This window comes from Pan troglodytes, chromosome 19, assembly GCF_028858775.2.
Source record: "Pan troglodytes isolate AG18354 chromosome 19, NHGRI_mPanTro3-v2.0_pri, whole genome shotgun sequence".
NCBI lineage: Eukaryota > Metazoa > Chordata > Mammalia > Primates > Hominidae > Pan > Pan troglodytes.
The window spans coordinates 48,462,611-48,489,955 of NC_072417.2; the positions used below are offsets into that span (position 1 = coordinate 48,462,611).

Here is a 27,345-nt window from a genome sequence, read left to right on the forward strand (position 1 = left end):
TGCTCTCCATATGAGGGGTCAGCAAACTACAGGCCATGGAGCAAATCCAGTCTGCCTTATAGTTTTGTAAATAAAGTTTTACCGGAGCTCAGTCATGTATATTTGCTTGCCTTTTTAGGACTGTTTTCATACTTCAATGGTAGGGTTGAGTAGGAATGACAGACCACATGAAAAAGCCCTGTACAGAAAATGCTTGCCAATCCCTGCTTTATACCATAACCAGATTGCCCTAATACTCAAATCTAATCATGTGACTCCCCACTCCAATGAGTCCCTACAGTAAACATTGCTGTCTCCCTACCCAATAGCGATTCCCTGTTCTGTCTTGCTGGAGGAACACGCATCTATTTGGATATTTATCATGCCAATAGCCCTCCCCACTCCAAAAGAAGAAATGATTATTCTAAGCTCATCATAGTAATTACATTTGCTTCCCCAGTGCCTGGTTTAGGAATGAGCATGTGGTAGGACCCAGCCAATAAAATGTTACAGGAAGTCAACTGCACGCTTCTGAGTCTTCTCCCTAACTAAAAGAAACATGTAAAGAAAAGCCACCCTTTCAGCCTTCAGATATTGTCGGTGAGAACATGATGTTTGGAGCTGTTGCTAATTAGTCAGCCATGAAAATAGACATGAACAAAACACCGTGTTATCACTGAACCATCAAAACAACTCTGGTCCCTACTGTTTTAGCCACTGTTAGTTAGGTCATCTAGTATTCACAGCCCAAAGCATTCCACCTGGTAAATTTCCCATGGCCTACAGGAAAAGTTCTACTCATTTCTTTCTTTTTTCTTTTTCTTTTTTTTTTTTTTTTGAGACAGAGTCTTGCTCTGTCACCCAGGCTGGAGTGCAGTGGTGCGATCTTGGCTCACTGCAGCCTCTGCCTCCAAGGTTCAAGTGATTCTCCTGCCTCAGCCTCCTGAGTAGCTGGGACCATAGGCATGCTCCACCACGTCCAGCTAATTTTTCATGTGTATTTTTAGTAGAGACAGGTTTCACCATGTTGGCCAGGATGGTCTCAATCTCCTGATCTTGTGATCTGACCTCCTTGGCCTCCCAAAATGCTGGGATTATAGGCATAAGCCACCATGCCCGGCCCGAGATCTACTCATTTCTATAGTATTAAAAAGTCTGGGCAGCAAGAGTCTCACTCTGTCGCCCAGGCTGGAGTGCAGTGGCTTGATCTCGGCTCACTGCAAGCTCCGCCTCCCGGGTTCCCGCCATTCTCCTGCTTCAGCCTCCCGAGTAGCTGGGACTACAGGCACCCGCCACCGCACCCGGCTAATTTTTTGTATTTTTAGTAGAGATGGGGTTTCACCGTGGTCTCGATCTCCTGACCTCATGATCCGCCCGCCTCGGCCTCCCAAAGTGCTGGGATTACAGGCGTGAGCCACCGCGCCCGGCCAGCTGTTTTTGTTTTTTTTTTTCTTTTCTTTTTTCTTTGTGACAGAGTCTCACTCTGTCACCAGGCTGGAGTGCAGTGGCAATCTCAGCTCACGGCAACCTCCAGCTCCTAGGTTCAAGCGAGTCTTCTGCCTCAGCCTCCCGAATAGCTGGGACTACAGGTGCGCCACCATGCCCAGCTAATTTTTGTATTTTTAGTAGAGATGAGTTTCACCATGTTGGCCAGGATGGTCTCGATCTATTGACCTCATGATCCGCCCGCCTCAGCCTCCCAAAGTGCTGGGATTACAGGTGTGAGCCACCACATCCAGCTGACTCCAGCTTTTTAGTGTGGCATTCATCTTCCATTCTTACTTTCTTTGTGCTTTACACTTTTCCTTTCAAGTTCCTAGGAAACACCTAGACTCCATGGGACTAATCTTTGTGCTGTCATTCCATTCTCCAAGTGGAGTAGTTTTCTCTATTTTTTCCCTGGTGAGCTCCTCTTATATTTTGCCTCTTCTGTAATGCCTTCCTTGTGCTAAAATATAACTTTCCATGTATCAACTCTTAAACTACACATTGTATCATAATTGCATATTACCTGGTTTTTGAGGCAGGAAATATATATTTCTTTATATGTTGATAATTCATAACTGTGTTTTTTGAATTAATGAATTGAGATGGGGAAGAGTTGGAATTTTACAAAATTTTTTTTATTTGTTATCAGTAGAATTATAAAACATTGGCTTTTTGTAGATTTTTTAAAGTTGTGGTTCTGCGTTACATATGAAGGAAGTAAAGAAAAATGAAAATAAAAAATGTACCTCAAAATAATCTCTGATTACGCCAGTGTTTGAGAAGGCTAATTTAGTAACTTGTGGTCTGCTACAAGGAGATGATGACAGCAGTTTAAGTGAAATAGATGAGGTTGAAAGAAGTTAAAATGTATAAGTTCTTTATTTCTCTGAGAAGGAATATTCCCAGTGGTTACTTTTTCTGGAAATAGAAAATAGTGTAGTCTGCCAAAGCTAGAGAATACTCAACTATATCAATGCTGAAAGACTGATTATGATGAGGGCTGGTAACTTTGACAAGGAGCAGTTTCAATAAATAATTGCTGTGGAATCCTGACTGTAGTGGATAAGCATAGGTACCCCTTGAGGGAACCGTTATTGGGAAAGGCAACAGAGAAATGAGTGATAACTGAAGAAGAATGTGGGATTCAAGGGAATTTTCTTTCTTTTTTATTTCAAAATAGAAGCTTTTAGAGTGTGTTTGTATGCTGCTGGGAATGATAGGGACAAGGATAACATGTTTATGAGATTTAATTTTGTATGTCTAAGTGTTTGAAAGCTCAATTCATTATCTTTTGTAGGTTTTTAGCAAACTAATTGTCCTTAAAGTGTTTATTCACATAGAGTTTTATGGTAAGAGTTTGTTCCTTCAGCATTGGTTCAGAAATGTAACATATTAGCATAACTGAACCTGTGAACGGTGACCTAAAATTTAAACTATCATATGCAGATTGTTTTTAATTGTGAAATAATAAACATGCAAACACTTAGGCCATACTGAATAGAATTTAAACATCCCTGATGAATAGGTATGATCTGCTGAGGTACTCTAAAATGTCAGGAGTATCAACTTTATAGTTGTTTAGATTCTGGGGAGAAGGGGAGGGTTTTGTTTAAGTACTTTAGAAAAGCTAACTGTTGACAATCTATCAGATTATTACTTCTGGATTATAAAGTGTTTTTTTTGTTTGTTTTTTTTTTTGAGACAGAGTCTTGCTCTTTCACCCAGGGTAGAGTGCAGTGGCACAATCTTAGCTCACTGCAACCTCCACTTCCCAGGTTCAAGCGATTCTCCTGTCTCAGCCTCCTGAGTAGCTGGGATTACAGGCGCCCGCCACCGTGCCCAGCTAATTTTTGTATTTTTAGTAGAGACGGGGTTTCATCATCTTGGGAAAGCTGGTCTTGAACTCCTGACCTCGTGATCCATCCACCTCAGCCTCCCAAAGTGCTGAGATTACAGGCGTGAGCCACTGCACCTGGCCTATAAAGTTTTTTTAAAAAATATTTAATCAAGTTGACCTACAATGGATTATAAAGTTCTGAAGTATCAAAACCGTGTTTCCCTGGACCAACATTGCCATCAGCATGTATTGTGTGCTCAATGAGTATTTATTTGTTGAACGCGTGAATGAATGGGTGAATACATGAGTGAATACCTGTTGATGGATTTCATTAAAAATACTTTTTAGTTTTTTGGAAGTAGGTTTCTAAGCTTGCCTCTGTATAAAGTTTTTTATTAGAAAAAAAATTGCAAGATTCTGACATTATTTATAGTTGTAGTCAGAAATGGAATGACAATGTGGGTTCATCTGCTATCATCTCTCTTTAAAACACTTGAAAATAAATGTTACCTTCACAGCATATCATGAAGCACATGTTTTTGAGGCAGAATTCTTGGGTTTGAGTTCTGGGTCTGCTACTGACCAGCTGTATGGGCTGAGGACAGTCACTTGGCCCTTCTGTGCCTATTTTCTTTCTTTATAAAATTCTTAATATGTTACTGACCTCACAGAATTGTTATGAGGATTATATGAGTTTGACACATGGACAGTGCTCAGAATGATGCACAGTACCTGCATAGTAAGTCCAGAAAAAGCTTACTAATATCATCATTAAAAAAGGGTTTCCCTTATATAAGAATGTGAGTAATATTTTCCAAATAGGTTTTAGTGCCTGTAAAAGCTTGTTTTTATTGAAAAGGACAACAATGAGAAGACCCTGGTATATTTATTTTTATCATGCAATGCAGGTAACATGTTTTTTTCTTTTGGTTTTACTATGAGAAATCTTGACCTAAATTTAATTCTTTGTAATTAAATTAGTAGTAGTAAATTTCTTTATCCCTTAATGTTGCTGTTTCTGTTTATAGTTTAATGTCCGTTGTAGAAAATTACTGCATTTTACATTACCTGTAAAAAAATTACCTATACACTTGATGAATAGAAGTAACACAAATGCAGACATCTTATATGATAAAACAGTAGTGTTAGATATTCTTTGTATTTTACATCTTTGCTATTTTTCTAAAAGGAATTGTTTTTTTTTTTTTTTTCAGGCCTGCAGATAAAACATCTAATGAAAAGAACAAGGTATTGTAAAAAAGGAAATGATCTAAAATATTGTTTTTAAAAAACAAGTTCTAAAAGGTAAAAATGAAAAAAACAAGATGTTTTGTTGTAAGGCTGTTTGCTTAGAAAAAGTGATGAAGAAAGAGTAACCGTTGATAATCGTACCTTTTAAGAACAATCTGTTGCTTTAAGAAGTACCTGTATTTTTGCTCATACAAAAAAAATGGAGAAATACCGCTTCCGTACCTTTAGTATATGCTATAAATCTTTCGAGGACATTTTGAAACAGTATTATTTATCTTATAGGTCAAAAACCAAATATATCCTGAGGCTGACTTTGCTGACTCAATGGAGCCATCTGAAATAGCCTCAGAGGATTGTGAATTGTCTCACTTTGTTTATGAGAATTTTATGTTGCTGATTAAACAACTTAGAATGGAGTATAAAGGTAGGACCACTGCATAAATGCAAGGCCTTTTGATGTATCCTGCAGTAATGTGTGTATACATTGCTGAGAACTGACGTGTGATAGTGAAGCTCATCTCAGAAATACACTCAGTGTTAAAACAGAGAACTAACTTATCCTCTACACCAAAGAGCTATGATAACTCCACTGTACTTTTCTCAGTGTGAGTGGCATTCCCAGTCTTTTTGTTGACTCTTTCTCTCCTATTCCTTCCCCCAGTGTCAGGTTACCATTTTTTTCTCCACCTGGAATGCTGCGAGAATCTTAGGAATCTTAAAACTGTTTTCCCAAATACCCCACCTCCTAAAACCATGGTCTACTCTGCAATCATAATGATAAATTTTTAAAAATTTGGATCTGATCATGTTACTCCTTTGCTTATAACTCAGCTACTACTTCTTATTGCTATAAGGTTAGAGATCTGAATCCTCTAGCTTTATCCTGCCTCGTTTTTACTCTTCTCTTTCTCTGTGTCCCACTCTGTGTCTTATGTGTTTGTTCCAGCACTGATAGCTTCAGTGAGGTATAACTGATATGTAATAGACTGCACGTATATAAAATATACAATCGTGTGCACATTTGAAACCACCATAATCAAGAGAGTTAACATGTTCATCATCCATAAAAGTCTCTTCTTGTCCCTTTGTATTTCTTTATTAAGAAACTGCTAAATTGTTTTCCAAAGTATTTGTATTGATTTTGCATTCCAACCAGAGGTATACAACATTTCTTGTTGTTCTGTATCATCACAAGCTCTTATTATTGCTGTTTTTAAATTTTGAAATTTTAGCCATTCTGATGGGTGTGTATTATGCATATCATTATGGTTTTAATGTGCATTACCCTAAGGACTAATAATGTTGAGCATCTTGTATATGCTTATTTGCCACCTGTGAACTCTCTTTTCCAATCTGGGTAGCTTATGAACATTTAAAATTGAGATTCGATTCAATCAGCTTTTTTACATACACCAAAGATAGTCAAACCTTTTCATTTTCAAACTGTTATCTTACTAAACATAGTAAATATTTTAAACTTGTGACAAAATGGTCTCTGTCACAGCCAATCAACTCTGCCATTGTAGTATGAGACCAGCCATAGACAATACATGTGTTAAAAATCACAGCTGCCTTCCATTAAAACTTTATTTGCAAAAATAAGAAGCTGCCCCGCAGGTTGGATTTTACCCATCCCTATTATGTGATCATGATTGTGAATAAAGACAGTTTTACTTCTTCTTTTCAAGTCAGGTAGCTTTTATTTCCTTTTCTTTCCTAACTGCACTGGCTTCAGTGCAATGCTGACTAAAATAGTGAAAGGAGACATTCCTGTATTGTTCCCGATCTTACAGGGAAAGCATTCAGTTTTTCATCATGACACATGTTAGTTGTAGGTTTATCAGAGATGCTCTTTATCATGCTGATGGCATTCCCTTGTATTCTTTGGTTACTGAGAGGGATTTTTTTTTTTTTAAATCAGCAATGAATGTTGTATTTTATCAAATGCCTCTATCTACTGAGATGATCATATGGTTCTTCTCTTTTAGTTTTTTAATGTGGTGAATACTTATATTTTAATGTCAAACAAACCGTGTATTTAGGGATAAACCCCACTTGTTTATGATGTATTATCCTTCTAATGTATCATTGGATTTGATTTGCCGAAGCTTTATTTAGAGCGTTTTAAAAGACTATTTTTTAGAGTAGTTTTAGCTTCACAGCAAAATTGAAAGTAAGGCACAGAGATTATCCCTGTACTCCCTGCCCCCACACGTGCATAGCCTCCACAATTATCAATATCCTCACCAGAGTGCTACACTTGATCTCATTGATGTTCCTGAATTGATAATCATAATCACCCAAAGTCCATAGTTTATATTAGGGTTCAGTCTCGGTGTCTTATATTCTGTGAATTTGGACAAAAGTATAAGGACATGTATTTATCATTGTAGTATTATCCAAAGTAATTTCAGAGCTTTAAAACTCCTTTGTGCTTCATCTGTTCATCTTTTCCCACCTTCCCTCCCCAACTCTTGGCAACCACTGATTTTTTTTACTGTGTCTATAGTTTTGCCTTTTCCAAAATGTCATTTAGTTGGTATCAGACAGCGTGTAGCCTTTAGACTGGCATCTTTCACTTGGTAATATGCCTTTGTGGTTCCTTCATGTCTTCTCATGGCATGATAGCTCATTATCGCATGGCTGTACCAGAAGTCGTTCACTCACCTAAAGGAGGATATCTTGGTTTCTTGAGAAACTGGTTACATTTTTATGTCCATGTTCATGAGGGAGTTTTCTCTTTTTGTAATATCATTGTCAGATTTTGGTTCAGGGTAATGCTAGAGTGACAGAATGAGTTGTATTTCTCCTCTATTTTTTTTTTGAGGGCAGGGGGAGAGGTCATGTAGAATTGTTATATTGCTTCTTAAATATTTGGTAGAATTCACCAGCATAGCTATCTGGGCCTGGAGTTTTCTTTCTAGGGAGGCTTCACTTATGCTTTCTTTTAGAGATATAGGACAGTTCCTGTTATTCCTTCTGAAATTGGACCTTGGTAATTTTTGTTTTTCAAGGAAAGTGTCCATTTTATCAAAGTTGTCATGTTTAGTCACATAAAGCTTATCTTATTATATTTCTATTCTTTTAGTATCTGTAGAATCTATAAAAATGTCATATTACTATGTTTCTGAAATTAGTAATTTGCATCTTCTTTTTTATGATCAACCTGGCTAGAGTTTTATCACTTTTATTGACCTCCTCAAAGTGTGTGGTTTTATTGGTTTTTTTCCTATTGTTTTTCCGTTTTATTGGTTTCATCTTTGATGTTTTGGTCTGTTCGGCCTGCTATAACAAAATACCATAGACTGGGTAGCTTATAAACAACAGAAATAGATTTCTCACCAAAGTCCAAGATCTAGGTGCTGGCAGATTTGGTGTCTGGTGAGGGACCAATTCCTGGTTCATAGATCTCTTTTTTCCCCCTGTGTCCTCACATGGCAGAACAGGTGAATGAGCCCTCTAGGGTCTATATATATAAGGGCACTAATCCCACTAATGAGGGCTTGGCTCCCATGAGCTAATTACCTCCACAAAGCCCCACCTTCTGATAACATCACCTCTGTGATTAAGTTTCAGCATATGAGTTCTGGGAGGATGCAAATGTCAGACCATACCAGATGCTTATTGTATCATTTCCTCTGCTTGCTTTGAGTTTAATTTGTTCTTCTTCTTTTTCAGTTTCTTCTCTTTTTTTAGTTTCTTAAGATAAAAGTCAGGACCATTGACTTGAGAGTCTTCTAATATAGACATTAAGTGCTAAAAAATTTTAAGTACTGTTGTAGCTGTGTTCCACAAATCCTGATACGTAGTATTTTCATTTTCATTCAGTTCAAAATACTCTCGAATTTCTCTTTGCATCGTGTCTTTGACCTAGGGTTATTTAGATGTGTATTACTTTGTTTTAAAATATTTGAATATTTTGATGAGATATTTTGTTACTAATTTGTGACTTGATTGCCATGTGGTCAGGGAACATACTTTGTATGACTTAAATCTTTCTGACTTAATTCTTTCATTAAGATTGATTGCAGGCCGGGTGCAGTGGCTCACGCCTGTAATCCCAGCACTTTGGGAGGCTGAGGCGGATGGATCACGAGGTCAGGAGATCGAGACCATCCTGACCAATACGGTGAAACTCTGTCTCTACTAAAAATACAAAAAATTAGCCGGGCGTGGTGGCAGGCTGAGGCAGGAGAATGGCGTGAACCCGGGAGGCGGAGCTTGCAGTGAGCCGAGATCCCGCCACTGCACTCCAGCCTGGGCGACAGAGCGAGACTCCGTCTCAAAAAAAAAAAAAAAAAAAAAAGATTGATTGCAAAACCTAGAATGTGGTCTGTTTGGTAAGTGCTCACTGGGTACTTGAGAAGCATGGTGTTGTTCAAGTGTGCTCCATTCTTGCTGATTTGCTGCTCCCTTGTTTTATCACTTATTGAGTAAGTGATATTCAAATCTCAGGTGTACTTGTGAATTTGTCTATTTCGTCTATTGATTTTTGCCTCATATATTTTGAAGCTGTTATTAGGTGCACAAACATTTGAGATTACACGTTCTTGATTAACTGAATTTTTTTTGTGTTTGTTTGTTTTTGGTATTTTTAGTTCAGACAGGGTTTCACCATGTTAGCCAGGATGGTCTTGATCTCCTGACCTCATGATCCACCTGCCTCGGCCTCCCAAAGTGCTAGGATTACAGGCATGAGCGACCGCACCCAGCCGATTAACTGAACTTTTAAAAGTCATTAGGAAATGACTGTTTATAGCTGGTAATTTTTTTTTTTTTTTTTTTTTTTTTTTTTTTTTTTTTTTTTTGGTGTGAAATCTACTTTGGTATTAACATAGCCATTTCTTCTCAGGCTTCTTTTGTCAACTCTTAGCCTGGTATATCTTTTTCCATTCTTTTGAACAATTTATGTTTTTACATTTAAAGTGCTTCTTTAAATAGGAAGCATGGAGTAGGTTCTTGCCTTTTTATCCAGTCTGACAATCTGCCTTTTAATTGAGATTTTTAGGCCAGTTCCATTTATAATGTGCTTATTGATACAGTGAAATTTGTCTGTCATCAAGCTGTTTGATTTCCATTGGTCCCCCCAGTTCTTTGTTCTCTTCTTTTTCTGCTTTCTTCTCAATTAGTCCAGTAATTTTTATGATTTATTTTTATCTCCCTTTTATGGCTTATTAGCGATAACTATTTTTTTCTATCTTAGCAGTTGCACTACAATTTATAGTATATGATTTTAACATCACAGTCCATCTTCAAAAAATATTATGGCATATCATATATGGCATAAGAAAATTATGAATGAAAACCCAAATATTGTATGTTCTCACTTGTAAGTGGGAGCTATGCTATGAGGATGCAGGGGCATAAAAATGATACAATGGAGGTTGGGGACTTGTGGGGAAAGAGTGGGAAGGGGGTGAGGGATAAAAGACTACGGATTGGATACAGTGTATGCTGCTTGGGTGATGGGTGCACCAAAATCTCAGAAACCACCACTAAAGAACTTACTCATGTAACCAAGGACCACCTGTTAACCCAAAAGCTATTGAAATTTTTTTAAAAAGAAAATTGAATAGTATACTTTCGTTTCCTGTCTCCCAGCCAGATACTTCTGGATTTGTAGGATTATAGTTTTCTTTACATTTAGAAAGTTTTGGCCATTCTTTTTTTATTTTTCTGTCTCTCTTTTTCCCTCTTTGGGGACTTATTCCTGCTTGAAGTTTTCTCATAGTTCACTGATGTCTCAAATTTATGAATCTTCTCTTTGGTGATGTCTAATCTGTGTTCACTTCCATCCATTTTAGCTTTCATTCCTGACATTGTAATTTGAATCTCTACAAGTGCAGTTTGCTTTAAAGGAAAATCTTCCGGCCGGGCGCGGTGGCTCAAGCCTGTAATCCCAGCACTTTGAGAGGCCGAGGTGGGCGGATCACGAGGTCAGGAGATCGAGACCATCCTGGCTAACACGGTGAAACACCATATCTACTAAAAATATAAAAAAAATTAGCCGGTCTCGGTGGCAGGCGCCTGTAGTCCTAGCTATTCGGGAGCCTGAGGCAGGAGAATGGCGTGAACCCGGGAGACGGAGCTTGCAGTGAGCCGAGATCAAGCCACTGCACTCCAGCCTGGGCGACACAGTGAGACTCCGTCTCAAAAAAGAAAAAAAAAAATCTTCCATGCCTCTGCCTGTCTGCTTGAGCTTAATTTTAATATAAAGTTGAGTTCCATATGAACAGCTTGATCTTTCTGATCTTGCTTTTATGATTTGGTCTAATTTCCTGCTCCTAGGGCAAGATCTTTGTGATGACTCTATTCATTGCCATGCGAAGTCTGAGTTTTCCCAGCATCACTCATGGGAATGGACACTCTTTTTGGCACATCGTGAACACCAGACATGTTTCTTTCCAGTGTTTTTTAGATGTTTTTTCCCCCTTGATCTGGGGCGGTTTTCTGGCACACATGTGCTGTTTGTTACTCTGCTAGATACCCAGGAGGTATTTTTGCAAATCTTCAGTGTTCTTTCCCTGTACTCTGTCTCCTTTCCGGTGTTCTGTTTCGTGATCTCTGTCTGCCTTGGCTTTACCAGACTCTCAGCTTCATCATCTCATCTCAGGGAATCTGGTGGACTCTATGTCAGTTTTTTCTCTCTGTGCGGTAGCCTGGAAACTCCGTGAAGGCAGGGAGCTGGAGTGTTGGATGAATTTCCTTTGTTTCCTGTCTTACGGGGATCATTGTCTTCATTACCTGAAGTCCACTGCCTGGTAAATCATTGTATAATATATTTTGTCTGTTTTCTTTTTGGTTGTTTCAGGCAAGAGGGTAAATCAGTACTTGCTGTCCATTGTGGCCAGAAGCAGATTCCAGCAGAGCTTCAGCACCTGCTGTCGACTGGCAAGAATGCTTTTCTACCCCTTTGCTTAACTGCTTCCTTCTCACCCTTCATTTCTCAGTGTAGCCATCTCTTCCTCAGGGAAATCTTCCCTGGGCCCATTATAGATCAAATTCTTCTGTGTGATCATAGAACTCTGTTTTCTTACACCATATATCTGAATTTATAATTGTCATTTTTGTTGTGTTTGTTCCTCACTTCACTTAAGGCTAAATGAGAGTAGAGGTCTTATCTGTTTTATCTGCAGAGCTTAGTAGAATGTCTCCCACTTTGTAGGCACTCAGTGCATATTTGTTCAATGTATGAAGGAGACAATGTTAAAAATGCAGTTTTTTAACACCTAAAAGTACTCATATATTTTATTTCTACCTTTTCTCCCTGACACAGATTCTGCTAGCCTATCAAGAATCCAAGACACATTTTGTTTGTGTGAACACTTACTGAAACTTAAGAATAATCACTGTGACCAACTTACAGTAAAACTTAAACAAATGGAAAATATGGTCAGTGTACTACAAAATGAGCTATCTGAAACAAAAAAGACAAAATTACAGTTAGAACTTCAAAAAATTGAATGGGAGAAAGAGCTGTGCGATTTGAGGTATGATGTTCTAGTTCTAAAGAAATATTTATACTAAAGACAATATATCAGAATTTTTGTAACTGCTGACTTACCTTCTGCAGATTAATGGGGGAGAAACCTTTTTGGTCTTGTGGAATATGAAATTCTTGGAAATAATAAAACAAATTATTAACTGTGAACTCTTCTAATAAATAAATATATATTCTTTGCAATCTAAATGGCCATATAGAAGTCCACCATATAAAATCTTGTTATTCATTTAACAAATTGTAATTTGGGTTTTAAAATTATCTTGTATTTATAATTAATGATGTAAGGAACATCTTTTATCATTACTATTATTTGTAGACACAGGGTCTCTGTGCCTGGGACTGGAGATCACTGGTGTGATCATACCTCCCTGCAGCCTTGAACTCCATCCTCCTGCCTCGGCGTCCTAAGTAGTTGGGACTCCAGGTGCACATTGTCATGCTTGGCTAACTTTTTTAAGTGTTTTGTAGAGACGGGGTATCACTGTGTTGCTCAGGATGATCTCCAATTCCCAACCTCAAGCATTCCTTCTGTAAAATTGGCCTCCCAAATCATTAGTATGACAGACATGAGCCATCATGCCCAGCCCAGAACATTTTTTATATAAATGTTTTTCTACATCCCTAAACTGTTTGCTTTGAATAAATTCTCCAATATAGAATTATTGGTTGAAATATAGGAACTTTTTAAAAAGACCTTTGATCAATATTTCTTAATTTTTCACAAGAATGTTTGTGTTAATTTATAGTTCAAGCAGCAGAGCATGAACTGGTCACTTTTCTAAACCCAAAGTAATTTTCAAAAAATTTATACAGTTTTATTCTTTTTGAAAACATTTTTTTAATTTCATAGCTTTAGGTATACAAGTGGTTTTCAGTTAAATGGATGAATTGTATGGTGGTGAAGTCTGGGATTTTAGTGTGCCTATCACCCGAGTAGTACACATTGTACCTCAGTAGGTAGTTTCTCATCCCTCATCCTCCTCCCACACTCTCCCACTTCTGATTCTCCAATGTCCATTATACTACTCTGTCTGCATTTGTGCACCCATAGCTTAACTCCCTATTAAGAGTGAGAATGTGGTTTTATTTGGCTTTCCATTCCTGAGTTAGTTCACTTAGAATAATGGCCTCCAGTCCCTTCCAAGTTGCTGCAAAAGACATTATTTCATTCTTCTTATGGCTGAGTATTACTCCATGACATATATATACCACATATTATTTATTCCATTCATTGGTTGATGGACACTTAGGTTGATTCCGTATCTTCACAATTGTGAAATGTGCTGCAATAGACATACGTTTGCAGGTGTTTTTTTTGATATAATGATTTATTTTCCTTTGGGTAGATACCCAGTAGGGGATTGTTGGATTGAATGGTAGCTCTATTTTAGTTGTTTGAGAAATCTGTCTACTGTTTTTCATAGAGGTTGTACTAATTTACATTTCCACCAGCAGTGTATAAGCATTTCCTTTTCACCACAGCTGCACCAACATCTATTGTTTTTTGACTTTTTAACAATGAGCATTCTGGCTGGAGTAAGGTGATATCTCCTTGTTGTTTTAGTTTGTATTTCCGTGAATATTAGTGCTGTTGAGCATTTTTAAATATGTTTGTTGGCCATTTGTGCATCTTCTTTTGAAAAATGTCTGTTCATGTCATTTGTGTACTTTTTGATGGGATTATTTGCATTTTCTTGCTGATTTGTTTGTCCTTTGTCAGATGCATAGTTTGCAAATATTTTCTCCTGTTCTGTAGGTTCTCTTACTCTGATGATTATTTCTTTTGCTGTGCAGAAGGCTTTTCTTTTCTTTTCTTTTGAGGCAGAGTTTCACTCTTGTTGCCCAGGCTGGAGTATAATGGCGTGATCTCGGCTCATGGCTACCTCTGCCTCCCAGGTTCAAGCTATTCTCCTGCCTCAGCCTCCTGAGTAGCTGTGATTAAAGGCATTGCCACCACACCTGGCTATTTTGTATTTTTAGTAAGACAAGGTTTCTCCATGTTGGTCAGGCTGGTCTTGAACTCCCGACCTCAGGTGATTCTCCCACCTTGGCCTCCGTGTCACTGCACTCTTGCCTGGGTGACAGAGCGAGACTCTGTCTCAAAAAAAAAAAAAAATATATATATATATATATATATATATACACATATATATATTTTGGTTTTTGGTTAAATGGATGAATTGTATGGTGGTGAACTCTGGGATTTTAGTGCGCCCATCACCTGAGTAGTACACATTGTACCTCAGTAGGTAGTTTCTCATATATACATATATATATATATACATATACATACATATTATATATACATATTTTATATATATATGCATATTTTATATATATATATATATATATATTTTTTTTGGTAGAGATGAGGTCTCATTATGTTGCCCAGGCTGGTCTCAAACTTCTGGGCTGAAGTCATTCTCCTGCCTTGGCCTCCCAAAGTACCGGGATTACAGATGTGAGCCACATGTTAGGCCTAATCCATCTTGAGTTAATTTTTATATATGGTGAGAGATAGGGATCCAGTTTCATTCTTCTACATGTGGCTATTCAATTTTCCCAACACCATTTATTGAATAGGGTGTTCTTTGCCCAGTTTATGTCTTTGTACGCTTTGTGAAAGGTCAGTTGGTTATACATATTTGGCTTTATTTCTAGGTTCTCTATTCTGTTCCATTGGTCTACGTATGTACTTTTATACAAGTACCATGCTGTTTTGGTTACTTTAGCCTTGTCATATGGTTTTAGATCTGGTAATGTGATGTCTCTGGCTTCGTTCTTTTTGCTTGGGATTGCTTTGGCTATTCAGGCTTGTTTTTGATTCCCTGTGAATTTTAGGGGTACTTTCTCTAATTCTGTGAAGAATGACAGTGGTATGTTAATAGGAATTGCATGGAATCTGTAGATTGCTTTGGTTAATATGATCATTTTCACTATATTGATTCTTCTAATCTATGAACATAGGGCATATTTCCATTTGTTTGTGTCATCTATGATTTCCTTCAGCAGTGCTTTCTAATTCTCCTTTTAGAGATCTTTCACCTCCTTGGTTAAGTATATTCCTAGGTTTTTATTGTTGTTGTTGTTGTTGCAGCTGTTGTAAAAGGGATTAGGTTCTTGATTAGATTTTCACCTTGGTCATTCTTGATGTTTACTAGTGCTCCTGATTTGTGTACATTGATTTTGTAACATGAGACTTTTACTGATTTCATTGATTAAATCTAGGAGTCTTTAGGGTTTTCTAAGCTAAAACAGAGATAGTTTGACTTTGTCTTTTCCAATTTGGATGCCCTTTATTTATTTCTCTTACCTGATTGCTCTGGCTAGGACTTCCCAGTTTTATTCTAAATATGCACGAAATAAGTAAAATGGACAGTAATTGATGATTATTTTATTCCATATCTCTCATATGCAGATAAAATTAATTCCAAATTCATTGTTGAAACACATATTATCCTTTACTTTTAAATTAAATATTAGATCCTGTCTTGTTCCAAAAAGGGATTTTAAAATTGGTGATGAAATACTTAAGAATCAAGAAGATAAGTTGAAAGTGTTACCCAAAAGAGAAACATAAAAAGGATGGGGTAACAGTTATAGACAGCTTAGGCTAGTCTTGGATTATAGTAATCTGCAGATACATGTTGTGTGAATGACATCTGAAGGTGTTATCTTACACTGTAAATCATTTTTATGACTACACATACACTATTTCATGAAGATGAAAATGCATTTCTAGTGAATTTCTAAACTTGTTTGTAAACAGTAACTTCTTTTAAATTAGCTAACTCTAAATGATCTGTTCTAATTAATTTCAACTTGCATAACGTGAAAAAGAAGTAACTTTCAACTTGTAACTTTACTGAAAAATTTCAAATATGCTTTTCCATAATATTTACCAGGGTTACTAGTAACAGAAACTTACCAGTTAATGGAATATTTCTTTCCTCACTACCTCTCAAATATGTATGTCCCTTGGAAGAGATCAAAGTGAGAAATTAAAAACATGAGAACTAGAAAGGAAACAAGAGCATAGGAGTTTTTATGAGGATAATAAACCCACATGGGAAGAGCCAGATCACAGAATAAACTTTTTTATTTTTTAACAAAACACATTTTAATGTAATCCATGTTTAACTGCAGACTTGCCTTAAAACAAGAAAATGAGGAGAAAAGAAATGCCATTATGTTGTATAATAAAGATAGTGAACAGTTAAGAATAAAAGAAGAGGAGTGTGGGAAAGTGGTTGAAACAAAGCAACAACTTAAATGGAATCTGAGAAGACTTGTTAAGGAATTGAGGACAGTAAGAAATAACTTGGATCTGGTAAATTAATCTTTGGTGTAAACTTCATTTTTCTAACTTTATGTTTCATCGGTATTACTTATAATTTTTTGGCTTCATGTATATCATTTAGGTTTAAAATAAACCAAAACTGTTATTTCCTCTTAAGAATGAACTATGACATTTATAGATAAAATTATTTACTGTAAACCTTGTCATCTAATAGATGCTCAGTCTGTGTTTTTAGACTGGAGGATAAGTTGAGTTTAATCACTAATATAGCTGTTCATTTACACATTTTTTATGTTAAAATACAGGCTAAATAGCTTTGAAACTATAAGGACACTAGTTAAATGTTTTGAAAGAAATTTTATTTCATAATGCTGTATCTTCCCGTAGTTAAGAACTGTTTTTCCTCTTTGACAGATTTAGCTGTCATGTATGCAATTAAGATTTGAGTGATTCTTGAGGGATAAAAGTTCTTGTGTTTTAACAGGCTACTTCTTTTTAACCGTTCTATAAGAGAGGCTCTGCTCTTAACCTTTTAGATTTTCTTTTTCAGTGCTATTAGACCAAAACCTCCATGGTATCTCTAGGTTGTGCAGGAGAGAAACGATGCCCAGAAGCAACTTTCTGAAGAACAGGATGCCAGAATATTACAAGATCAGATTCTGACGAGTAAACAAAAGGAACTAGAAATGGCTCGAAAGAAAATGAATTCTGAGGTATTTTCTTTAGTCATTTTCAAATATATTTTTGTATGTGAATATATTTTTAAAAAACAACTCTGTGCAACTTGGAAAGTACAATGGATTTTTGAACTACACACACACACACACACACACACACACATTTGGGGGTGGTGATGGTGGTTCTGGCATTTTTGGCTCATTGAATAAAGTCATGTTCTTAATTCAACTCCATTTGTTTGCAAGAGTCAAGTAGTGACATTCTCAGTGGCCTTATCCAAAGGAGAAACATTTGTTATTTTTCATAGAATTAATGATCTTTCCACAATCTCAAAATCCTTGCTACTAACAACAGACGTTCTAGTTTTCAGACATTATTTCATCTTCCTAATATATTAATGGAGAGGTTAGATTATTATTTCCACTTGCAATAAGGATGAAATGTATAGCCAGTTCAGAGGCCGTACTTCAGATGCCGTTTCCCTTACTTTTGAGGAGAGTAACAGTTTGCTCCAAGTAGCGTCTCATCTCAGTGCAAAGAGCTTTGAAAACAATGATATGCCATAATATAAACTTGGTGATAATTTATTGGTAAGTGTTTTTTCTTAGAAAAATAGTTCAGTGTGTGGGAGACTGAGGCGGGTGGATCACGAGATCAGGAGATCAAGACCATCCTGGCTAACGCGGTGAAACCCCATCTCTACTAAAAATACAAAAAAAATTAGCCAGGCGTGGTGGCGGGAACCTGTAGTCCCAGCTACTCGGGAGGCTGAGGCAGGAGAATGGCGTGAACCCTGGGTGGTGGAGCTTGCAGTCAGCCAAAATTGGGCCACTGCCCTCCAGCCTGGGTAACAGTGCGAGACTCCGTCTCAAAAAAAAAAAAAAAGAAAGAAAAGAAAAATAGTTTAGTGTATTTCACCCTGTTTCATGCTTATTTCTGTTTCAGGCATTATAAAGAGGAAACGTAAGTTATTGTAATAACAGATAATCTCATGATTTTCTAAGAAAAGCTCTGTAACTTCTTTTTTTACCACGTGTTTTGAAATAAGCCTCTTTTATATTTATATATACACAACACAGAAGTAATTGTGGTTTGGTGGAAGAGCACTAGAAGTAAAGTAAGGGGACCTAGGGAAAATCCTGCAACTTGCATATTTTTTGACCTCTCCTTTCAGAATTGTGATATAAATGAGTTCAGTGATACATGTATAAGTGCTTGGTACAAGGCCAGGTGCAGCGGCTGACGCCTGTAATCCCAGCACTTTGGGAGGCCGAGGTGGGTGGATCACTTGAGCCCAGGAGTTCCAGACCAGCCTGGGCAGCATGGCGAAATCCCATCTCTACAAAAAGTACAAATAAATTTAGCTGCGTGTGGGGGTGTGTGCCTCTAGTTCAGCTACCCAGGAGGCTGAAGTGGGAGGATCACCTGAGCCCTGGAGGCCAAGGCTACAGTGAGTCTTGATTGCGTCACTGCCCTCTAACCTGAGTGATGGAGTGGAGACCCTATCTCGAAAAAAAAAAAAAAAGCCTAATATAATGCTTAGATTTAGCATTTATGAATAAATGTAATTCTTATATAACTGATGAGAAAAATGTTAGAAAAATAAATAGCTATAGAATATTCTCAGAAAAAAAAGAACTTAAAGAACGCTAGAACATTTCCTCTGTCCAGATATATGCAAAGCTACAGCTTTTACTATAGGGTGGTGTATAGGTTAGATGTCAGAGTGTAAAGCCAATTTTTTAATGTAGTCAAATTTATTAATCTTTAATGCCTTTGAGTTTGTTGTAATTTGGAGACCGTCTTTTCCAATTCTGAGATGCTTAAAAATTCTCTAGTTATTTATGTTCTACATTCATGGATTCATTGTCTTCAAATAAACTTATGAAGTTTTGGGAATTTATGCTCTATGAGGTTTGAAGTTTCGATAGAATATTTTTTTCCAGTTGGATATCCACTTATGGCAATCTTTTCATTGTATACATGTATAGGTTATTTAATTTCAGAGAAAATCATAATCTGTCATTTTATTGAGTGCTACTGAATGTTTCCTTTCTTACTTAGATTTCTCATAGGCATCAGAAAGAAAAGGATCTCTTTCATGAAAATTGCATGTTGCAGGAAGAAATTGCCTTGCTGAGACTGGAAATAGATACAATAAAAAATCAGAACAAGCAAAAGGAAAAGAAATATTTTGAGGACATTGAGGCTGTGAAAGAAAAGAATGATAACCTTCAAAAAATTATAAAACTAAATGAGGAAACATTAACAGAAACAATACTCCAGTACAGTGGACAGCTGAACAATCTGACAGCTGAGAACAAAATACTCAATTCTGAACTGGAGAATGGGAAACAGAACCAAGAAAGACTAGAAATAGAAATGGAATCATACCGTTGTAGACTGGCTGCTGCTGTACGTGACTGTGATCAAAGTCAGACAGCAAGAGACCTAAAACTTGATTTCCAGAGAACAAGACAAGAGTGGGTTCATTTACATGACAAAATGAAGGTTGATATGTCTGGCCTACAAGCTAAGAATGAGATTCTTTCTGAAAAACTTTCTAATGCTGAAAGTAAAATTAACAGCCTACAAATTCAGCTCCATAACACAAGAGATGCTCTTGGAAGAGAGAGTTTGATTTTGGAACGTGTGCAAAGAGACCTTAGCCAGACACAGTGTCAGAAGAAAGAAACTGAACACATGTACCAAATTGAACAAAGCAAACTGAAGAAATACATTGCCAAGCAGGAATCTGTAGAGGAGAGATTATCTCAACTACAAAGTGAAAATATGTTGCTTCGACAGCAACTGGATGATGTTCACAAGAAAGCTAACACTCAAGAAAAGACAATCAGTACTATCCAAGACCAGTTTCATTCTGCTGCCAAAAATCTTCAAGCTGAGAGTGAAAAGCAGATTCTTTCACTACAAGAGAAGAACAAGGAGCTGATGGATGAATATAATCATTTAAAAGAAAGAATGGATCAATGTGAGAAAGAGAAAGCAGGAAGAAAAGTAAGTATTAAGAAAGATAAAATATTTTTCAACCTTCCTGAAAGAAAATGTAAAGTAATATTTGGTTATGGCTAAATGTTGTATCTAGTTGAATATAAAATGTATAGATCATAAATGTATTTGCTGTATCAGCCTAGAAATGTACCAGTGAAAAAGAAGTTAAACCTGAAAGATGCTTTACTTTGCATAAAGAAATTGTGTCACCTATGAAATTTCAAGTTCAGTTACAGTGTTAATAGGTACAGACTAATACTCATGATGTAGTCTTATGCTGCTGAAATGATCATTGCAATGCCTTTATGTGGCCATGTTTTAATACCATGATGAAGCAGATAAACAGAAATGCTCATACCTGACATGAGTATTTTGAAATTAAGATTCAGTGGGGAGGGTTGCTTTGACCGTTAATTCCAGATTTCCCAGGTGAACTGAAGTATACTGCTGTATCTCATAATACTTTTCCTTCAGTAATTTTGTAATGTATTTAAGTTGGTATAATTTTATTTTTATTCATATCAATTTGACTTAAATCTGAGATGATTTCAGTCTCAAATTACTTGTTATGACCTCTCAATTCCTTAAAGGCATTTACTTTTTTTTTTTTTTTTTTTTTGAGATGGAATTTTGCTCTGTAAGTTTTGTATTTTTAGTAGAGACGGAGTTTTGCCATGTTGGTAAGGCTGGTCTCGAACTCCTGACCTCAGGTGATCCGCCCACCTTGGCCTCCCAAAGTGCTGGGATTAGAGGCGTGAGCCACTGTGCCCGGCCTAAAAGCATTTACTTTTTATTAAATCATAATTTGGGACAGATGTGAATTTCAGCAAAGCCATGTTACATTTAATCTTACCACTGGTATTTATAATTTACTTTGAATGTTTTTACAAAGAATTTGCTCATAATTTTCATTTCAAGGCTCACTGTCTATCATTCAGATATAACTTTGATAGTACAAAGGTAACTGTGGCTATCTGTGATTTATTTGTTTGGCATTGAGTCCCATTTTCAAACTAATCAGAAGTGGCAGGATTCACATATAGCAGGAATGGACTGAATCGGTGAGACAGTTGTAGGAGCTGAGATCAGGAGGGAGGTAGAGGCCAGGTTACCTAGGGCCTCAAAGGCCATTGGAATTTTACTTGTATTGTGAGATAGGAATCTTTTAGAAGATCTGAGCAGGCAATTGAATATGCAAGGAACTCTGAGGTTGATTTGAGCTTCTAATAAAAAACAGGGAAAACATTTTACCAGTGTGGGATGTACCACCAGCAGCCCCACCCACGTATCAAATTCTTTTTGAGACTTCAGTAGGTTGTTAAGCACTGCAGATGTTTCAGGGAAGAGTGAGTAGTGGGCTGAATCTATTGCCTAAGTTAACAGAAAACCGATTTGGCAGGAAGATAACACCTTCTTTGTCCTTAACTAAATTCAGTAATAAACAAGAATGTGTGCACATGAGGAAAAGAAGGCGAATCATGTATGTGTTGATGTTTTTCAAAGTATATAAGTTAGAGTTAAATCTTACTACCATAATTTAATAATAAGGTGATTTATAAATCAGTAACAAAAAATACCTTCACAGGTAGTTATGAGAGAATTCCAACAAGAATGGACAGATCTCCTAAAACAACAACCTACGTCAGAGGCTACCTCACGTTGTCACATTAATTTAGATGAGACACAGGATTCAAAGAAGAAATTGGGTCAAATCAGAAGTGAAGTATGTATGAAACATAACATGTCAACAGTTAATCTATAGGTGGTGAAATAATGTCAGATGTTTTAGGATACTGATTGCAGTGGATAGCTTTCTTTTGTATTTTTATTATAATTCATTTTATTACAATTTAATTATCTTTATAATACACTTGTTTCTTAACCTCTGGCTTTCATTCTGTCCTTTTCTCCTCATAAGTACATACATTTTAAAAATAAGGATCATTTCCAAAGATCCTTAGGAAAATTGGGAATTATTCAGTATTCCTCACAGAAGTTGAGAGGCTTTTTTTTTTCCTGTGAAGTAGTATTTTTTTAGTGATTTCTCTATTGCCATGGTGAGGCAAGCCAGATTAAATTATAGGATAATGTTTAATAGAATGTTCCAGAAAATTGTCTTATTTCTTATCTTTACTTTTGTGAATGGGTACAGAATCTGTGTATATTTATTTCATGAATTTCAGGATAACTGGTACAGAAAGGCCATAGTACTGTTCTCCAAAATGCAAATGTTTTAATTTACAAACTACTTGAAATGTTAGGTACTTCCTTTATTTTCCTTTCATTTTAAATATATTGTGCTTTTTTACAAATCATGTATAGTATGTACATCCAAAGTAGAGAATTAAGAGATATATCTAGATTCTACCACTGAATTTTTAAAAACAAGTTTACTGAGAGAGAATTCTCATACCATACAGTTTACCCATTGAACGTGTACAATTCATGGTCTCTTAATATATTCACAGAGTTGCATAACCATCACCATCATCAATTGTAGGACATTTTCATGACCCTGAAAAGAATCAGCAATCTATTTTGTTTCCATAGATTAGCCCATTCTGGGCACCACGTATCAATTGGATCACACAATGTGTGGTGGTCTTTTGTGACTGGCTTCTTCTACTTAGCATAACATTTTTAAGGTTCATTGTGTTGTAACATGTATCAGTATTTAATTTCATCTTATTGCTGAGTAATTTTCCACTGTATGGACATACCACTAATTTATTTAGCCATTCATCAGTTGATGGACCTTTGGGTTGTTTCCATGTTTTAGCTATTATTAATCATGCTGCTGTGAACTTTTATTTACAAGTTTTTGTGTTTGTATATGTATTCCTTTCTCTTGGGTATATACATATGAGTTGAATTTCTGGGTCATATGGTAACACTATACTTAACCTTTTGAGGAGCTGCCAGTCTGCTTTCCAAAGTGGTTGCACCATTTTATGTTCCCATCAGCATTGTATGAGGGTTCTAATTTCTCCACTTCCTTGCCAACATTTTTCATATTTTTGATTGAAAAAGGATTCCAACCTAGAGGTATGAAGTGGTACCTCATTGTGGTTTTGATTCACATTTCCCTAATGATGAATGACTTTAAGCCTCTTTTTATGTGCTTATGAGCCACTTGTATATCTTCTTTGGAGAAATATCTGTTCAAATCTTTTGCCCACATTAAAATTGGATTGTCCTAAATTTCTGAATTTTAAGAGTTCTTTATATACCCTAGGTGTAAGTCCCTTATCAGATATGTTTCCAAATATTTTCAATGGCTTTCCTTTTTATTTTCTTTTTTATGATTTATTATGTTTTTAAAATTTATATAATTTTAAATTGTAGAGAGAAGGTCTCACTATGTTGTCCAGGCTGTTTTTGAACTCCTGAGCTCAAGCAATCCTCCCACCTCGGCCTCCCAAGTGTTGGGATTATAGGTGTAAGCCACCATGCCCAGCCTCCTTTTCACTTTCTTGATGGTCTCTGTTCAAGCACAGAAGTTTCACATTTTGATGAAGTCCAGTTAATTTTTGTTTGTTTGTTTTGCAGTCACAAAGATTTATGGCTATGTTTTCTTCTAGGAATTTTATAGTTTTAGTTCTTACATTTAGCGATTCTATTTTATTACTTTTAGATATGACATTTGGTGAAGTCCACCTTTATTCTTTTGCATGTGGATATACTGTTTTCCCAGAACCATTTGTTGAAAAATCTATTCATTTCTCATTTAATTTTTTTTACACCCTTGTTGAAAATCACTTGACCATAAAAGTGTGTGTTTGTTTTTGGATTCTCAGTTCTAATATATTGAGCTATGTCTATCCTTATGCCAGTAGCAAATCACATTTTAGGAAAATTCATTTTCAGTCCTGTTGCTTATTACCAGTTGTCTTATGTAAGAATAGAAATTCAAGTAGTAGAATGTCTTTAATTTCACTTTTTGCTTCTTGAAGGAGTGTATGGCCAGCTTATGCCTTGCTGACTCCATGACATGATGAGAGTCAGGCTTACGAAGACAGATCCCATTAATTTTTTTTCTCCAGTCATACCTTTTATCTCTCACCCAGTGCCTCTCTCTTCATTCCCATTTCCATCAAATCTTGGTCACAGGATATGCTGACTCCGTCTACTATTTACTGCATTATGTTTTTATTAACTCATTGTAAGTCATAGAGTCATGTGTAGATTTTAACTATCTATGAAGGGCAAGATTAAGTCTAGGCTGTCATCTTTCCTCATTGGAAATTGAGCTAATTCATCATGTTGCAGTTTACAGTTAGATACTCTTTTGACCCAGCACCTCGTTCTCTTGTACACTCCCGGAGCTGAATCCTCTTCTTGGCACAGATACTACATTCTCAGAAACCAGAGTTCCCTGCATTTACCTCCTTTTGCTTAAATAGAAATGCATAGCTATGCTTTCATAGTTCAATACATAATTCATTGAATAAATACTTCAACCCATTCAAAGAACAACTTCCAGGAGTGCAGCAACTGGAAATCAGGTCATGTCCGGCATTTATCAGAAACAAATGGTTGAATTAGTTGTATGAATTTCAAATTTTCAGAGCCAATTTGTATGATATGGAGAAGCATTTTGATACAACATAAAGATGAGATGCTCTTCCCTTCTCCATACAAATGAGCTTGAAGTAAGGTAAAGGGGAAATTGCATTTAATAGCTTAACACTCAAAGGACACTACATTTTTATTTCTGAGATTGTTAAAACTGATTCCATAATATTTTGTTAATTTTCTCACTGAGGAAATGGAAATGAAGATTGAATCCTAGATTGATTAATAAATATCCAAAGCTGCTTATCACTTTTAGAATTTCAGTTAATTGAAATCAGGTACAATGTCTGATTTTTGGTTATTAATCAAATATTTCTGGTTTTTTCAACTTTATACTTCAAATTATATATCTCCTTCCTTCTTCATCTTCCTTATTTCATAACTCGGGGGACAAACTCTAAAAGCCTCACTGGCTTAGTCATCAGAATTTGTAATCGAAAGGAACTTTTTCTAAACTTCCTCTGCAGTAGTTCTTACATCCTTCTCCTGGTTGTCTGCTGCTTCCCATTAGAGTTGTTTGTCATTAATAAATTAACCTCAACATTTTTTAGATCTGACTTTAAAGGAGACTAATTTCTACTGGGTATGTTATTCTACTTCTTGTTGTCTCCTTGTTTAAATTTATTTTTCTGGTTATTTTTTCCTAACAAATTACCCAAAGTTGAGTGGCTAAGAACAACATTCGTTTAGTTCACCAATCTGTGGCTTGGGAAAACCTTGGCCGGGACAGCTTGCCTCTGCTCCCTTCAGCTTCACTTGGGATAAATCAAAGGCTGAGGGACTGGAATCATCTGAATGTTTGTTCACTAAGATGTCTGTTGCTGATGGTGGCTATTGGTTGGAACTTTAGCTGGGGCAGGTTGCCCAAATATGTACATTGGAACTCCTAGGCTCTCTTTGTGGCCTAAGCTTCCTCACAGCATGGGGGCTGGGGTCCAAGGGTGAGCAGTCTGTGGTAGAGAGCCTCTTTCTAACTTAATGTTGGAAGCCACATGGTTATCACTTTTAACGCTTTCTGTTCATTAGAAGCAAGTCACTAAGTTTCACCCATAGTCTATATATAGGATGAATGATTTTGCTTTTATTTTTATTGATGTATTTTTTTTTTAGACATGGTGTCTTATTATGTTACCTAGGCCGGCCTTGACCTCCATGGCTCAAGAATTCTTCCTGCCTCTGCCTCCCAAGTAGCTGAGACCACAGGAATGTGACACCACACCTGGCTTCCTTTGATTTTTTGTGGACCTGTATAATTGTACATATTTATGGTATACACAGTGATATTTTGATATGTGTAAACAATGTATAATGGTCAAATCAGGCTAATTAATATATTCCATCACCTCAAACATTTACCATTTCTTTGTGTTGTGAACTTTCAAAATCCTCTCCTCTAGCTTTTTAAATATCAGCTAGCCAAGCCAGGTGTAGTGGCACACACCTGTAATCCCAGCTGTTTGGGAGGCTGAGGCAGGAGAATGGCTTGAACCCGGAGGCGGAGATTGCAGTGAGCTGAGATTGCACCACTGCATGCCAAGCCTGGGTGACAGAGCAAGACTCTGTCTCAAAAAAAAAAAAAAATTAGTTAACCATATTCACCCTACAATGCAACAGAACACTAGAATTCATTCCTCCTATGTAACTGTAATCTTGTATCCGTTAACCAGCCTCTCCCCATCTTCTACTCCCCTTTACCTTTCTCAGCCTCTAATACCCACAGTTCTACTCTCTACTTCCGTGAACTTTTTTTTAAATTTTAGCTCCCACATGAGTGAAAACATACAGTAGTTATTTTTCTGTGCTTGAATTATTTCACTTAGTGTCACTTAATGTCCTCATCCATGCTGTAAATGACATGATTTTATTCTTTTTTTATGGCTGAATAGTATTCCACTGTGGACATATACCACATTTTCTTTACTCATCAACCACATTGATCTGTTGATGAACATTTAGGTTGATTCTGTATCTTGGTTGTTGTGAATAGTGCTGCAATCAACATAGGAATACTGGTATCCCTTTGATATGCTGATTTTCTTTCTTTTGGATAAATACTTAGTAGTGGGATTGTTGGATCATATGACACTTCTATTTGTAGCTTTTTAAGAAACTTCCATGGTTATACTAGTTTACATTCCCTCCACGAGTGCATAAGAGTTTTCTTTTTCTCTCCAACCTTGCCAGGATTTTTTACTTCTGGTTTCTTTGTTTTTTGTTTTTTGATTTTTTTGATAGTAGCCATTCTGTGGTGAGACGATATCTTATTTGGGATTTTGTTTTCATTTTCCTGTTAGTGACATTGAGTACTTTTCCATACATTTGTGGACATTCGTATGTCTTCTTTTTAGAAATGTCTATTTAAATTCTTTGTCCACATTTCAGGGGGGATTATTAACAATTTTTACTGTTGAGTTGTTTGAGTTCCTGGCATATTCTAGATATTAGACCTTTCTCAGATGAATAGATTTGTAAATATTTTCTCCCAGTCTACAATTGTTGGTTGTTTCCTTCACTTTGTTGATTGTTTCCTTTGCTGTGAAGAAACCTAATTTTAATATAGCTTTACTTGTGTATTTTTGTTTTTATACCTGTGCTTTTTTTTTGCGTATGCCCGTGATAACTTAGCTATAAAATCTTTGCCTTGACCAATGTCCTGAAGCATTTTCCATATATTTTCTTGTTAGTAGTTTTATAATTTTGGATCTCATGTTGAAGTCTTTA

General features: G+C 36.4%; 1 protein-coding gene across 2 annotated transcripts in view; it reads left to right on the forward strand.

Annotated features, from left to right (window-relative positions):
• LOC749677 (coiled-coil domain-containing protein 144A) overlaps positions 1–27,345 on the forward strand; it is an 88,209-nt gene that overhangs the window by 2,004 nt on the left and 58,860 nt on the right. The window contains exons 2-8 of one of the 2 annotated variants that reach the window (XM_054670296.2): positions 4,519–4,552; positions 4,838–4,979; positions 11,832–12,045; positions 16,206–16,389; positions 16,944–17,072; positions 19,102–20,055; positions 21,635–21,772. In XM_054670296.2, the coding sequence (XP_054526271.2) occupies positions 4,519–4,552; positions 4,838–4,979; positions 11,832–12,045; positions 16,206–16,389; positions 16,944–17,072; positions 19,102–20,055; positions 21,635–21,772 (1,795 nt within the window). Of the gene's footprint in view, positions 1–4,518; positions 4,553–4,837; positions 4,980–11,379; positions 11,447–11,831; positions 12,046–16,205; positions 16,390–16,943; positions 17,073–19,101; positions 20,056–21,634; positions 21,773–27,345 lie in introns of those variants that run through there. The other variant, XM_063798861.1, reaches the window with a different exon arrangement.